The 16,034-nt window shown below is 45.6% G+C and overlaps 1 protein-coding gene across 1 annotated transcript in view; it reads left to right on the top strand.

The window, feature by feature from the left end:
- The window catches only part of LOC139365086 (voltage-dependent P/Q-type calcium channel subunit alpha-1A-like), a 174,695-nt gene extending 159,095 nt beyond the window's left edge, over positions 1-15,600 (top strand). The window contains exons 47-50 of the mRNA XM_071102459.1: positions 196-234; positions 8,376-8,592; positions 8,792-9,102; positions 9,971-15,600. Coding sequence (XP_070958560.1) covers positions 196-234; positions 8,376-8,592; positions 8,792-9,102; positions 9,971-10,756 — 1,353 coding nt within the window. The 3' untranslated portion in view covers positions 10,757-15,600. The remainder of the gene's footprint in view (positions 1-195; positions 235-8,375; positions 8,593-8,791; positions 9,103-9,970) is intronic.
- The last annotated feature ends 434 nt before the right edge of the window (positions 15,601-16,034 follow it).

Raw genomic sequence — 16,034 nt, 5'->3', positions numbered from 1 at the left:
TGCCCATGCCTCCCCCGTTATCTGATTCTCACCCCCTCCCCTTACCTTCTTCACCTCTCCCTTCACTATTTATTTGCGTATCCATCCCTCTGTCCTTCCCTGTCCCTCTGTCCTCTTCTGTGTGTCTGTGTGTGCCCTACCTGTGCTGTATCCATGGCTGTGGTGTGTGTGTGTGTCTTCTCTGTGCTCACACAGCAGCGAAGGAAAGGGAGGCAGCGTGGAAATAACCTCAGTGTATGTACCCTGTCTTCCCCATCTCTCCCCCTTTTTTTCTCTCTCACTCACTGATTCACTCCCTCACGATAACCATTTCTCTCTTTCTCTGTCTGTCTCCATCTCTGCCTCTCTCTCCTCATGTCATCTCCTAACATGCTTGTGAATTTCTAAGTCAGTTAAACACAAGGTTCTTAGTTGATTCAACTGGATTTCATAAGTTCAGACAATTTGATTAATTATAGTCATCTGAACTTTTTTTGTCAACACAGCAGTTATGTTGCTTCAGTTGATTTGACTTCATGGTTGTGAATTTCTAAGTTGAGTTCACACATAGTGCATAGCCGATTCAACTTAAAAAAATTGCAACTCAACAAAGGTTGTTGACTTGGCTATATACAATTAGTCATTTTGACTGAATCTCAATATGTTTTTGTACAGTGTATGTCTCCCCCTCTCCCTCACCTCTCTCTCTCTCTCTCTGTCCTCTCTCTGAGTTTATCCATGTACAGTGCCTTGCGAAAGTATTCGGCCCCCTTGAACTTTGCGACCATTTCAGGCTTCAAACATAAAGATATAAAACTGTATTTTTTTGTGAAGAATCAACAACAAGTGGGACACAAACATGAAGTGGAACGACATTTATTGGATATTTAAAACTTTTTTAACAAATCAAAAACTGAAAAATTGGGCGTGCAAAATTATTCAGCCCCCTTAAGTTAATACTTTGTAGCGCCACCTTTTGCTGCGATTACAGCTGTAAGTCGCTTGGGGTATGTCTCTATCAGTTTTGCACATCGAGAGACTGACATTTTTTCCCATTCCTCCTTGCAAAACAGCTCGAGCTCAGTGAGGTTGGATGGAGAGCATTTGTGAACAGCAGTTTTCAGTTCTTTCCACAGATTCTCGATTGGATTCAGGTCTGGACTTTGACTTGGCCATTCTAACACCTGGATATGTTTATTTTTGAACCATTCCATTGTAGATTTTGCTTTATGTTTTGGATCATTGTCTTGTTGGAAGACAAATCTCCGTCCCAGTCTCAGGTCTTTTGCAGACTCCATCAGGTTTTCTTCCAGAATGGTCCTGTATTTGGCTCCATCCATCTTCCCATCAATTTTAACCATCTTCCCTGTCCCTGCTGAAGAAAAGCAGGCCCAAACCATGATGCTGCCACCACCATGTTTGACAGTGGGGATGGTGTGTTCATGGTGATGAGCTGTGTTGCTTTTACGCCAAACATAACGTTTTGCATTGTTGCCAAAAAGTTCAATTTTGGTTTCATCTGACCAAAGCACCTTCTTCCACATGTTTGGTGTGTCTCCCAGGTGGCTTGTGGCAAACTTTAAATGACACTTTTTATGGATATCTTTAAGAAATGGCTTTCTTCTTGCCACTCTTCCATAAAGGCCAGATTTGTGCAAAATACGACTGATTGTTGTCCTATGGACAGAGTCTCCCACCTCAGCTGTAGATCTCTGCAGTTCATCCAGAGTGATCATGGGCCTCTTGGCTGCATCTCTGATCAGTCTTCTCCTTGTATGAGCTGAAAGTTTAGAGGGACGGCCAGGTCTTGGTAGATTTGCAGTGGTCTGATACTCCTTCCATTTCAATATTATCGCTTGCACAGTGCTCCTTGGGATGTTTAAAGCTTGGGAAATCTTTTTGTATCCAAATCCAGCTTTAAACTTCTTCACAACAGTATCTCGGACCTGCCTGGTGTGTTCCTTGTTCCTCTGAGACTATCACAGTGCAGGTGCATTTATACGGAGACTTGATTACACACAGGTGGATTGTATTTATCATCATTAGTCATTTAGGTCAACATTGGATCATTCAGAGATCCTCACTGAACTTCTGGAGAGAGTTTGCTGCACTGAAAGTAAAGGGGCTGAATAATTTTGCACGCCCAATTTTTCAGTTTTTGATTTGTTAAAAAAGTTTGAAATATCCAATAAATGTCGTTCCACTTCATGATTGTGTCCCACTTGTTGTTGATTCTTCACAAAAAAATACAGTTTTATATCTTTATGTTTGAAGCCTGAAATGTGGCAAAAGGTTGCAAAGTTCAAGGGGGCCGAATACTTTCGCAAGGCACTGTGTGTGTATCTTGTCTTTCCTCTCATTTCTCTCTTTTCTCAAACAATAGCTGGTACTCCTCCCCTCCTATTTGTCTTTGACAACCCTGTTTGTTGACACATAAGACTGACTGATTGCAGGGTAGGAGCTTCAAGCTCTGATTCTTCCACTAACTGATTTCAATTCAGTTTGAATCAAATGTGTTTTATGGCATGATTACTCAAATGCTAAATCCCAAATTGACCCCTATCCTCTAATGTAGATCTTATCTGAAAAGATTGGTTACTGTATGTACACTGAGTATACCAAAAATGAGGAACACCCAGTGGTGGTTTTAGAATGTCAATCTTGGTGGGAGTATGTTTGTTTATTTTATTCATGCCAGCAAAGCCACTACACAACACAACACTAAACAATACATTCATTGCGCTATAACGGTGACAAACGGTGCACACAAACTGTTAGGGCCTACATAAAGCTGTTCCAACAGCAGAGCTTTCTTTTCAGCACCATGGAGTGAATCCTTACCACTGCTACACTTGGCTATCAGTAGTGCCTTGTCTAGCAGCGAAACAGTTCATTCAGCCTCATTTACTGCCTTTTAAAAAACATAACTGACATGGCAGACTTGCTTAAATAAATGTGGTTTCTACTGGTAATTGAGAGGTACAAACTATGGCATAAGGGGACGATGAGAGGCAATCCGTAATTTTGATTCCGACATTAATGAGCTAGCTAAGACGGACGTAGCCAATATAACTATTTGTTCAGCGACAGAAATGTACACCGACAGAAATCAGAACAAGAGCCGTTCTTACATTATTCTCCCTGTACACCAAGTCAGAACCGTAGGAAAAATAAAGGGGGCATATAAGCCTAGTTAAATAAAGGTTAAATAAAATAATAAACAAATAAATAAGCAGACAATTATGATGACATTTCTCTAAAACAGGCTATAGGCTACATGTGCACCACCAAGTCAGAACAGTAGGCTAAGTTATGAGAGGGAAAGGGACAAAATTATTAAAGTGAGGCACATGGGCTACTAACAGCTTACTACACAACATACACTTAGTATTACTTCATTAGCTACAGTATACATTTCTCCCTGGCATATTACATCATTTATGCAGCAGCATACAATACATTTTTGGACTCACCGTTCTGCTGTGCTCACTTGAACAGGAAGGTGGCTCGGTGGTCCTTCTTGTGGGCAAATTTTGTCATGAAACATTGTCATCAAAGTCTGGCTTTCTCTGGATTTATGGTGCTTTCAAGACAACTGGGATTCGGCAAAAACAAGGCAGAATCATGACGTCAGTGATCTTCAGGTCTGAGCTCTAGAAAGAGGCCCGAGTTCCCGACTTGGAATTCTGAGTTGGATGACCGTTCAAAACGTATTTTCCCAGTCAGAGCTCCTTTTTTTCCAGAGTTCCCAGTTGTCTTGAACTCACTGAAATCTGACATTTCGGGGTTCCGAGTTGCCAGGTGTTTTGAACGCGGCAGAAGTCATGCTGGACTGACAACATGGCCAATGTATTCAACCTTTTCTGGCCCAGGGTGTTGTGTGTGAATGTTTATCCTTTTAAGCTTGAAAAAGAGACCCTTAAACCCAGACTTGGCCCACACACCCTTTCCACCGAATAGCAGGCAGAGGAAGCAAAATAGTAATTGGTTTGCAACATTTATATTTAGCCACTGATTCCTTCCAAACCTCTCATTGTTGAATTTGTGATTTCCAACTTGTTGTGTAATGTTTATGTCCAATGGCCAATGAGCACAGATACATTTTATCTATAATTTCTCTTCATATGACAAAGATTGAAAAGGATTTGCCTGTAGATTGTCGACGTGATTCATGATGATGACTGCTTGTCTAACTTGCTAGCTAAGACTTTGAAAGCATGACGTTGACATGATCAGTCCATTCAGCTACGGTAGATATAACGTGATTTGACGTAATTTTATCTGTGGCCAATGACCTTGAGCCTTCTTGGATGGGCACTTCTAATGTAGATCTATGGCAGCACCCAAGGCGGCTTGAACTTTCTAGGTCTTCCTGTAGATTTTGCGGTGACGTAGTGTCCCCATGAGTGACAGAACACTAAGCCAATCACAGCGCAACTGGAGAAGATTGCCAACCCCTATGCTCTGTATTTTCCGCTGGCTGCCCCACCCCCACAGAAAGCACTGAGCTAGGCTGAAACATCTGCTGTGTTTTGGAGCTGCCTTACTCAAGAAAGCAAAAAATAAACCATGTTTGTATGTGGCTTTATTAAATCAATAAAATATTTTTTTACATTGTTTGCAAACTGATATGTGACATGTATTAATTCCAAAAGAACATGCAGAACAGGCAAAAAATATAGAAATATATATATATAGATGGGGCTCAAAACAGGTGGGGCTCTGAGTTGGACCCCCTTTTTTGTTCTTGACCCAAACTGGTGCGCCTGGCACCTACTACCTTACCCCGTTCAAAGGCACTTAAATATTTTCTCTTACCCACCCTCTAAATGGCACACTTACACAATCCATGTCTCAATTGTCTCAAGGCATAAAAATCCTTTAACCTGTTCCCTCCCCTTCATGCACACTGATTGATGTGGATTTAATAAGTGACATCAATAAGGGATCCTAGCTTTCACCTGGTCAGTCTATGTCATGGAAAGAACAGGTGTTCTTAATGTTTCGGATACTCAGTGTCTATGCAAAATATAAGCAATATGGCAATAGCTCCACCCTGCCCTCTGATAAGCCAGATGGATTTTTTCCATAATACTTACATCTTGCCTGGTGAATGTGATTATGCGAGGTCAGGATGTTGGAACACGGCTAATTTACTTACCTCTCTAGTCCTTGTGCCAAGCGGTTAGGGTCAAGGTGTTGATTTGAGATTGGCAAACTCTGCACCCTCTCTCTGTCTCTCTCTCTTCCTGCTGCTGCTGCTCTGTGTTGGGTGTGCCATGTGTGTTGCGTGTATCATGCCTGTGTGCTTGTCTGTGCTGATGTATTGGTGTTGGTGTTGCATGCATGCCAGGAGTATGTGTGCCCTTGTTGGAGTGATTTTGTGCGTGTGTGCATGCATGTGTGTGTTTGCCTGTGTGTGAATGCTTGGTGAGTGTGTTTGTTGTGTGTGCTTGGTGTGTGCTTGGTGTATGTGTCTCCATGTGTGTTTGTGTGTGTGAGGGTATCCTAGCTACACACTGTCTGGTGGTTTCAGTCCATTATCATCTATTCTGGTTTCAACCTGGAATACCAGGGGAGTTAACTCTACATCCAAATGATCCCTTCTTCAATAAAGAATTGGAAACCAGCAGACACTGGTGGACTAGTCCTTAGCAGGCCTGGTATATACAGTATGCAGGTGTGTACCAGTAGCATTATAGGCACTGTCCTGGTGTCCAGCAGCCCTAGGAGGTCAGAGCGGCTCCCCGTGCCCCAGAAAGAGAGCTTCTGAGTGGGGCTGAGGACTCGGGACAGCTCCTATGTGAACGCTGGCAGAGGGGGCTGGCAGAGGATTGTGTTATGATTTTGGGGTAGGGATTGGGTGGGGATGGGGTGGGTTAGTCTTTTGGGGGTGATTAGGAGATACTGACCTATCTTTCCAGATGAAGTCCTGGGTGCATGTCAGGCATGGCCTATTGCCTCCCTTTCATCTCCCTTTCTTCTTACTTTTACTGTTGTTTGTCTTCTTCCTCTTCTCTTTTTATTCTCTCAATCTCTCTCTGTCTCTTTTTTTATCTCTCTCTCTCTCTCTCTGTCTCTCTCTCTGCCTGAGGCAGCATGATGTATATATGATACTAATACAGGCATGTGTGTGAAACAGTATGGGGGTGTTATCATGGGTTACCTGGTGCCCACCTCTACAAGGTTATACTGTATATGGTAGGAATGTAGAAGCACACACATGTAAAAGTCAGGTAAACAACTATACAGTATATACACACACACACAGGTCGACACACACACACACACACACACATACACACACACACACACACACACACACACACACACACACACACACACACACACAAGTCCCTTCGTTTCCCCATTATGTCTGGAGACTAGAAAGGAGACATGAGGAAAGTAAACCTGAGAAGCCTGCTGTGTGACTACTCTTCTCCTCTCTGTCCACTCTCCCATCATCCCTCTCTCTCTCTTTCTCCATCCCTCTCTCTCTCTCTTTCTCCATCCCACTCTCCCATCATCCCTCTCTCTCTCTTTCTCCATCACACTCTCCCATCATCCCTCTCTCTCTTTCTCCATCCCACTCTCACATCATCCCTCTCTCTCCATCCCACTCTCCCATCATCCCTCTCTCTCTCTCTTTCTCCATCCCACTCTCCCATCATCCCTCTCTCTCTCTCTTTCTCCATCCCACTCTCTCATCATCCCTCTCTCTCTCTCTTTCTCCATCCCACTCTTCCATCATCCCTCTCTCTCTCTCTTTCTCCATCCCACTCTCCCATCATCCCTCTCTCTCTCTTTCTCCATCCCACTCTCCCATCATCCATCCCTCTCTCTTTCTCTATCCCACTCTCACATCATCCCTCTCTCTCTCTTTCTCCATCCCACTCTCCCATCATCCCTCTCTCTCTCTCTTTCTCCATCCCACTCTCACATCATCCCTCTCTCTCCATCCCACTCTCCCATCATCCCTCTCTCTCTCTTTCTCCATCCCACTCTCAATCCCACTCTCCCATCATCCCTCTCTCGCTTTCTCTTTCTCCATCCCACTCTCCCATCATCTCTCTCTCTTTTTCCGTCCCACTCGCCCATCATCCCTCTCTCGCTCTCTTTCTCCATCCCACTCTCCCATCATCCCTCTCTCTCTCTCTTTCTCCATCCCACTCTCCCATCATCCCTCTCTCTCTCTTTCTCCATCCCACTCTCACATCATCCCTCTCTCTCTCTTTCTCCATCCCACTCTCCCATCATCCTTCTCTCTCTTTCTCCGCCCCACTCTCCCATCATCCCTCTCTCTCTCTCTTTCTCCATCCCACTCTCTTATCATCCCTCTCTCTCTCTCTTTCTCCATCCCACTCTCCCATCATCCCTCTCTCTCTCTTTCTCCGCCCCACTCTCCCATCATCCCTCTCTCTCTCTCTTTCTCCATCCCTCTCTCTCTCTCTTTCTCCATCCCACTCTCCCATCATCCCTCTCTCTCTCTTTCTCCATCACACTCTCCCATCATCCCTCTCTCTCTTTCTCCATCCCACTCTCACATCATCCCTCTCTCTCCATCCCACTCTCCCATCATCCCTCTCTCTCTCTCTTTCTCCATCCCACTCTCCCATCATCCCTCTCTCTCTCTCTTTCTCCATCCCACTCTCTCATCATCCCTCTCTCTCTCTCTTTCTCCATCCCACTCTCCCATCATCCCTCTCTCTCTCTCTTTCTCCATCCCACTCTCCCATCATCCCTCTCTCTCTCTTTCTCCATCCCACTCTCCCATCATCCATCCCTCTCTCTTTCTCTATCCCACTCTCACATCATCCCTCTCTCTCTCTTTCTCCATCCCACTCTCCCATCATCCCTCTCTCTCTCTCTTTCTCCATCCCACTCTCACATCATCCCTCTCTCTCCATCCCACTCTCCCATCATCCCTCTCTCTCTCTTTCTCCATCCCACTCTCAATCCCACTCTCCCATCATCCCTCTCTCGCTCTCTCTTTCTCCATCCCACTCTCCCATCATCTCTCTCTCTTTTTCCGTCCCACTCGCCCATCATCCCTCTCTCGCTCTCTTTCTCCATCCCACTCTCCCATCATCCCTCTCTCTCTCTCTTTCTCCATCCCACTCTCCCATCATCCCTCTCTCTCTCTTTCTCCATCCCACTCTCACATCATCCCTCTCTCTCTCTTTCTCCATCCCACTCTCCCATCATCCTTCTCTCTCTTTCTCCGCCCCACTCTCCCATCATCCCTCTCTCTCTCTCTTTCTCCATCCCACTCTCCCATCATCCCTCTCTCTCTCTTTCTCCGCCCCACTCTCCCATCATCCCTCTCTCTCTCTCTTTCTCCATCCCACTCTCTTATCATCCATCTCTCTCTCTCTTTCTCCATCCCACTCTCCCAGACTATAACAGATAATAGTCCTATGAAGCGCTCGGCCTCCTCCCTTGGTCACAGTCGATCTGGGAGGGGCCAGAGGGAAAGGGGAGGGGCCGATGATTATGCAATGGAGTATGTGATCCCCGAGGAGGGCGGAGCACCGAGGCACAGCCACCGACGCCGCGACCGAAGCCACCGGGCCTCCGAGCGGTCACTGTGTCGATATACAGACGCAGATACAGGTCAGAGACAGAATGAGTGTGCATGCGTTGGTCAGGAACGGTTCAGAATGTGTGTGAGTCAGAGAGTGTGTGAGAAGAACGTGCTTAGTTCCCTGAGTTGCTACTGTATCAAAGTGTGTTTGATGTTGTCATGTTGTCATGGTTACAAAGACACTAGAGATACCATGATGACAACAATAACTGGCCTCCATTCCAGCAGGACTGGGCACAGACTTGAGCACCACCGCTCAGTCAGGTGACCTGCCACCCAAGGAGAAGGACCGTGACCGCGACAGAGACCGCGGTCGGCAGAAAGACCGCAAACACCACCACCATCACCACCACCATCACAGCGGCTCTGTGGACAAGGAGCGCTACACACCAGACCGTGCCGACCGCGCCGACCGGGGGGGAGAGCACGGTGGTCACAGACAGCCCCGAGGAGACAGAGACCACGACCGGGATAGGGAGCACGACCGTCGCTGGTCACGGTCACCCAGCGAGGGCAGAGAGTGCATGACACACAGACAGGTGGGCTTCTATGATGTGTGTCAACATTGAACCACCTTCCTAACTGTTTTAGCCTCAGGTTCTCCTTTTAGTTCTACCTTGAGTGTCTCCCCCATCTCCTTGGCCTAAATATCTTTAGGCGGCTGACTTTCCCTTTTTGACACTTCCATACATTGTCTATTCATTAACTATTGTTGTTTATAGGATTCAGCAGTTTAGACACACACTTACACACAGAGGTGATTGGTTAACAACCTAGATTCAGATAAGAGACAGACTGAACAAGGCAACAACATTGAAAGAGTGCATTGTGGGAACCTTCACAATCACCATTTTGAGGCCTACTGTGTCAGATCTGATCTCTTCTTTTCTTTTCTCCTGTTGTTTTTGTGTCCTCTCTTTATTCTTCATGACTCATCGCTTTTCTCTGTTTTCTACGGTGTATGCTGACTCCCATCATTTTCTATATATCTCTTCTCTTTCTTTCTTGCTTTTTTATGTCTTTCTTTTCCCGGGATGCTTCCTTCCCCTCACACTCTCCTGATTGCTCTCTTCTTCTTCTTCTTCTTCTTCTCGTTGCTGTTGTTGTTCTTGTTGTTATTGTCTGTTGTTCTCTCTCTCCCTCTCTTTATTTATTTCTCCTTGTATTTCTCTTTCTTTCTTTTTCTCTCTCCCTTTCTTTTCCCTCCCTCCCTCTCTCTTCCTCCCTCCCTCTCCCTCTTCCTTCTTACCTCCCACCCTCCCTCCCTGACTCCCTCTCCCTCTTCCTCCCTTTCTCTCTTCCTTCCTTCCTTTCTCTCTTCCTCCCTTTCTCTCTTCTTCCCTCTCTCTGTTCGTGTCGTCGTTAATTTTATGGTTCTTTTTTTATTTGCCTTCAATGTTCGTGTAGGGCAGTAGTTCGGTGAGCGAAAGTCCCGCTCCCTCTACCTCGGGGACCAGTACCCCGAGACGAGGCCGTCGGCAACTCCCTCAGACCCCGGCAACGCCCCGCCCACACGTCACCTACTCTCCTGTTGTCCGTAAAGCCATGGCCACACCTCCCGGGGCCCAGCCCCAGGTGCGCAATTCCGCCCCCGCCCCCGCCCCTCACCGCTTCTCCCCTGAGCCCCCCCAGGGACCTCCCCCGCCCCACCATGGCTCACCCAACCAAGCCTGCCACCCCCCTCCCCGCTGGGGGGATGGGGGAGGAGGAGGAGGAGAGAGTGGGTCGCTGGAGGGCGACGGCTGCTTCTACAACCAGGACTACCAGGATTACGACCGTGAGCACCACAAACCGCCTCCCTACGAGCAGAGCCCCACACAGGGCAACCCTCACAAGCCTCACCCCCTCAACCACCCTACTCTCCCCGTGCTAAACCATCCCCCAACCCCACAGCAGCAGCACCCTATCAACCCGCACCCAAACAACCCCCACCCCAACAACCCCCACTCCCGCACCTCGCCCAGGACTTCCCGCCACGCGCCCCCACCCAACACCACCCCCACCCCCCAAGGGCAGCAGCCTCCCCCCACTCGACGCATCCCCAACGGCTACCGTGCCTCCTCCCCCTCCTCGCAACACCACCACGGCCCCACCCACCCCGGGCCCCACAAGGTCCCCCCTCCCCAGCCTAGAGGGCCCCGCACTAAAGACCTGCACGAACCCTACAACAACATGGATGACAACAGGTGCTAGCCTCTGGAGACTATGGAGGGATGGATGGATGGAGGGAGGGAGGGCTCAACCACACTGTCTGAGTTATCAGTCCCTACCTCCCAGCCCAGGAAAACACACAGCCAGATCACTGATCACCATGAGACAGGGGAAACCAAGGCATGATTCTTTCTTTCCTTATTTCCGTTTGTTTTTCTTTTCGTTTTTTCTGCTGCTCAGTGTTTCCCGGGGATGGAGGGAGTGAGGAAGGGGTAGTTAGAATAAAGGGATGAGGAGGAGGACCACTGAAGGATGAGTGGAAATTAGTGAACAGGGTATGGAGTACAAACCAATTCCTCCTCCAAAAACTATGGAACCCAGCTCATCAGATACAAGGAGTTTTTCAAAATGGATGATTTCAAAATGGATGATATGGGGACGGATGCTTTTCTCACCGTATCATGATGCTACGCCTCTGGAAACAAATTAAAAACCGCCACAACGACCAAGACGTCATCACGTAATCAACGCAAGAAACTATGACATTGCGGAGAACTAAGTGGAGTTGCGTTAGTTGCAAAAACCAACCACCAACCCCGATGATGGGGAGATATTGATGAGTTTTATCATCTGTGTTTACTGTTAATAAGGACATCAGTGATGATGAGCCTTCCACCTGAGTGTGGTGGGGGGAGTGGGGGGGACACCGGGACACACACCCTAACTCTGAACGAGAGATGGGGTTATGTAGGCGGAATCTATCCATTCCAACCCCCCAACTCCCCAAAAAAGATTCCGCCCCAACCGAGTAGAGAAGAAACATAAAAAAGTGGATGGTGAACATAAAAAAAAAGAAACTTAAAAACAAACATTTTCTTCAGTATTTCTTCTTCTACTCCTGCGGCTGCTACTTTTCCCTCTTCCTCTTCTTCTTCTTCTTCGAAACATTGAAGCTTGATTCTTCTGTTGCACCCGCACAGCTTCGTTGGAACTTGCAGAGTTTAAAAACCTGTGGAATCCTGCATGATTGATACAAAAAAATGATAACAAAGAGAAACTACTGTAATGTGGGGGAAACTATTCCTGGGTCCTTTCTATATTAGTCTGTGGGGTTCTCTCTTTTTCCTGTAATCCCTTTGTTTCTCTCTCTTCTCCCTGAGGCGTCCCTCTCTCTCTCTCTCTCTCTCTCTCTCTCTTCCTGTGCTGGATGTATAATCAGGATAGTTAGGATGGATGGAGAGATGAGGCGTCTCTCTCTCTCTCTTCCTGTGCTGGATGTATAATCAGGATAGTTAGGATGGATGGAGAGATGAGGCGTCCCTCTCTCTCTCTCTTCCTGTGCTGGATGTATAATCAGGATAGTTAGGATGGATGGAGAGATGAGGCGTCTCTCTCTCTCTCTCTTCCTGTGCTGGATGTATAATCAGGATAGTTAGGATGGATGGAGAGATGAGGCGTCCCTCTCTCTCTCTCTTCCTGTGCTGGATGTATAATCAGGATAGTTAGGATGGATGGAGAGATGAGGCGTCCCTCTCTCTCTCTCTTCCTGTGCAGGAGGTATAATCAGGATAGTTAGGATGGATGGAGAGATGGGGCGTCCCTCTCTCTCTCTCTCTCTCTCTCTCTCTCTTCCTGTGCTGGAGGTATAATCAGGATAGTTAGGATGGATGGAGAGATGAGGCGTCCCTCTCTCTCTCTCTCTCTCTCTCTCTTCCTGTGCTGGATGTATAATCAGGATAGTTAGGATGGATGGAGAGATGGGGCGATGAGGAAGAGAAGCACAAGGTCCAAGCCTTTTTTATGCAGAGGGACAGGATGATCTATTTCCCACTTTGTTCTTATTGAAATGCTCTGTGCCAAATTATAACTGTTGATGTGGCTGAGATTGCACAGTCATTTTCAAGGAAGTAGATATTTTGTTACATGGCCTACTTTTATTTCATGGAAGGAAAGAAGGCAGGAAAGTATGAAAACGCAGACCCCACATATTATAGGTTCATATTAAAAGGGAGTTGAAACTGGGGGAGGAAGTTACAAGCACGCTCCATGGTCCTTATTGGCTCTTCATCTGCTGATGCATAGCCTCGTTCAAACCAGAGATATGTCTCTAGTCTTCCAGGGTTTGTGTTTGAAAGAGCGATGAAAAGAGAGAGAGAGAAAGAAAGGCCGATGAAAGGAGGGAACCTCTTCACCTTTCGTTTATTTGTTATTAATAGTGATAATGGTTCTATAGATACTGATAACAATACTATTGATGATTATGATAATAATGATGATGATAATAATAACGATGATAATAATGGTGATGATGATGATGACGATGTTCATGCTTGTGAGACAGAATTATTTTAGTCTTGTATTTGTGTTTGTTACTTTCGAGTCGATTGTGCTCAGCGCGTCACCATCTTTGTTTAGTGAGACGTTCTGTCTGGTTGGTGGTCCACTGGTCCGGCTGGTGGGCGGAGCTTTGTCAGAGAGGTGCATTGTGGGAACAGGAGTAATCATAGGAATGACTCTGATACAGTGTAATACGGTGGGGAAGGGAAAGGGAACTTAAAAAGGAACTTTAAAAAAAAACAATGTCAAACATCATACAGGAAATCATGTATCTGACATGTATTGGACAGTTGTTTACATATATTAATCATTTGGGTAAATATAGGGCAGCTAAATGGTCTTGCTTAGGTAACGGGGTCTACAGACTAAAGTAGACCAGATAAAGCAGTAATGAGACAGAGCTCCTCTACCAGTTTGGCCCTCTAGGTGGCACTGTATGCAATACATTGCATCCCTGTCCTATTGTATCATTGGATCACCCCTTCTATTTTGACTGTCGGATTCCAATGTTTTCGTATCTGTCTTTAAACTGGGAGCATAAGGTTAAAGTGTTGTCTGTCACTGGTGGATCACCTCCTTTGTGTTCAGGACATGTAACACAGCCAATCACAAATACACAGGACATGTATCACAGCCAATGAAAATGCATGGGAGAAACAATGACTTGGTCTTTTCTGCCAAACCTCTGTGTCCTGTTTCACCCTATTCTCTTTTTGTGTGTCTTTGTGCCCCTCAACCTAACATCCATCCTAATACCCACCACTGTCCCGTACAGTGTCTCTCTCACAGTTGCCGGACTTTGAGGATTGCCATAGTGAACCATTAATTTATGAGAATTATGTCATTATTATTCTTATTATTACACTCCATGTCAAAACCATTAGCGTCAGGTAACAGTGTTTGTTCACGGCTGCCATAGATATAGCGCAGTTAGATCTGCACATATCTGGATTCTGATGTACTGTAAAGACATATCCCATGATTCTATGTACCACACTTTGACCAGAAAGTGCACAGGCACATTGCCTTTACAGTATTCATCTAACGTAGGAATGTCATAGACGTGTATAAGTCACATCACAACACTGATAAGATAGGAATATACAGATACACTCTCAGTATGTAGCTCTTGGCTGTAGCAAGTATGCATGTACGTGCGTATGGCGTGTGTGCGTTTGCGTGTGTGTCTGTGTATGAATGCGTTCTTTTATAGCAAGAATGTGTGTGTACATTCAATGTGTGTGTGTACATCAATAGCTAGCTGTTTTCGTTGGATATTTAATTTCATTTGTTTATTTGCTTTGAATATTTTGTGATGACATTTGAGTTGGTGAGTGTGAGTGTGAGTGTGAGTGTGAGTGTGAGTGTGTGTGTGTGTGTGTGTGAGTGTGAGTGTGTGTGTGTGTGTGTGTGTGTGTGTGTGTGTGTGTGTGTGTGTGTGTGTGTGTGTGTGTGTGTGTGTGTGTGTGTGTGTGTGTGTGTGTGTGTGTGTGTGTGTGTGTGTGTGTGTGTGAGTTAGCCTGTGTTTGTGAGCGAGTGTCAGAATGTTTGTGTGTCTGTGTGCAAGATGAAATAAGATGTCAATCACCCTACAATTGAAACTATGAGAGGCCCTAACATTCACTGTCAATCATTGTGTCCTGTACTGACCAACCATCCACTAACAACACATATTCTAAATAACCCCACTGTTACTTCAAAAAGCAATGTATGAGCTGCTATGGAAAACATAGAAATAAAAGCATTTTAAGTACCAAAAAAATACCAAAAAAAGGGAAAATATCTACTTCCAGAACTGCATGTGCTATGTGCATGCCACACCGTGGGTGAACAGTCATCTTCAGGAATCAAAAAATAAGAATATGAATTCAGATTTTAAAAAATATATGAATATAGATAGATGTTTTTACTAAGCAACATGTTTTCTTTTTTCCTTCTATTTTTGAGAACAAAAAAGGTTTAAAAAATCTATTTAAAAAAAAAATGTCAAAAGAGCGACATGATGACTTTGGTGAGAATCAAAGTTGGTTTGTTTATTTATGTTGCCAGCTGTTAACTGTAAACATGGAGGTGAGACAATACACAACCATGTTCAGGACACTACAAAAAAAGAGAACTCCTGTTTTTAAAGAAGAGAATCAAATTAAAAGAGATGGGGATATCCCTGCCTACTTTTGGGTGGGGCCAGGAGCCAGCCAAATCTGATGATGTAACCCTTAAAACTCTGGCTGTGGGATCTTTTATCTCTCACTCACTCCCTCTCTATTTCTCTCTCACTCTTATCTCTCACACTCTCAACCTATCTCACCGCTATTTCTACCCGTGCATTTTGTAATTCCAGACAGAATTCTTCCTAATGAATAAAAACCAGAGAGAATGCACACTGTTGGTCTGGAGAGACTTCCGTTTCTTTTTTTGTGTGTGTTTTCAAGTGTATGCTTGAATGTGTGCGTATGTTTGAGTGAAAAGGTGTATTATAGTGAGAATGAGAGTGTGTTTGCGTTGGGGTTATAGATTTGGAGAAGTAGAGACATTTGATGTGTGTAACGGAGTGTATTGTTATGTGTAAGGTAGTGTGTATAAGTGCATTTAGAAGTGTAAATATTGTGTCTCTGCTATCTCCCTCTGCTTCTAGTGTTCCCCCTGCCTGCCCTGTCCCACTGGGTACAGACATCAATTCAACCTCTATTCCAACTGAATTCAATTGAAATGACATGGAAACAAAGTTGATTCAACCATTGTGTGCCCACTGGTCTGTTTCTATTGTTCCTCCAGCCTTCCCTGTGTGTTCTGGTCTTTTTCTAGTGTTCCCCCTGCCTAGACTGTGTGTTCTGGTCTGTTTCTAGTGTCCCCCCAGACTACCCTGTAGGTGCTGGTCTGTTTCTAGTGTTCCCCCTGTCTACCCTGTGTGTTCTGGTCTGTTTCTAGTGTCCCCCCTGTCTACCCTGTGTGTTATGGTCTGTTTCTAGTGTCCCCCCTGTCT

Source organism: Oncorhynchus clarkii, chromosome 13 (genome assembly GCF_045791955.1).
Source record: "Oncorhynchus clarkii lewisi isolate Uvic-CL-2024 chromosome 13, UVic_Ocla_1.0, whole genome shotgun sequence".
NCBI lineage: Eukaryota > Metazoa > Chordata > Actinopteri > Salmoniformes > Salmonidae > Oncorhynchus > Oncorhynchus clarkii.
This window is presented reverse-complemented; position numbering and strand designations above follow the sequence as displayed.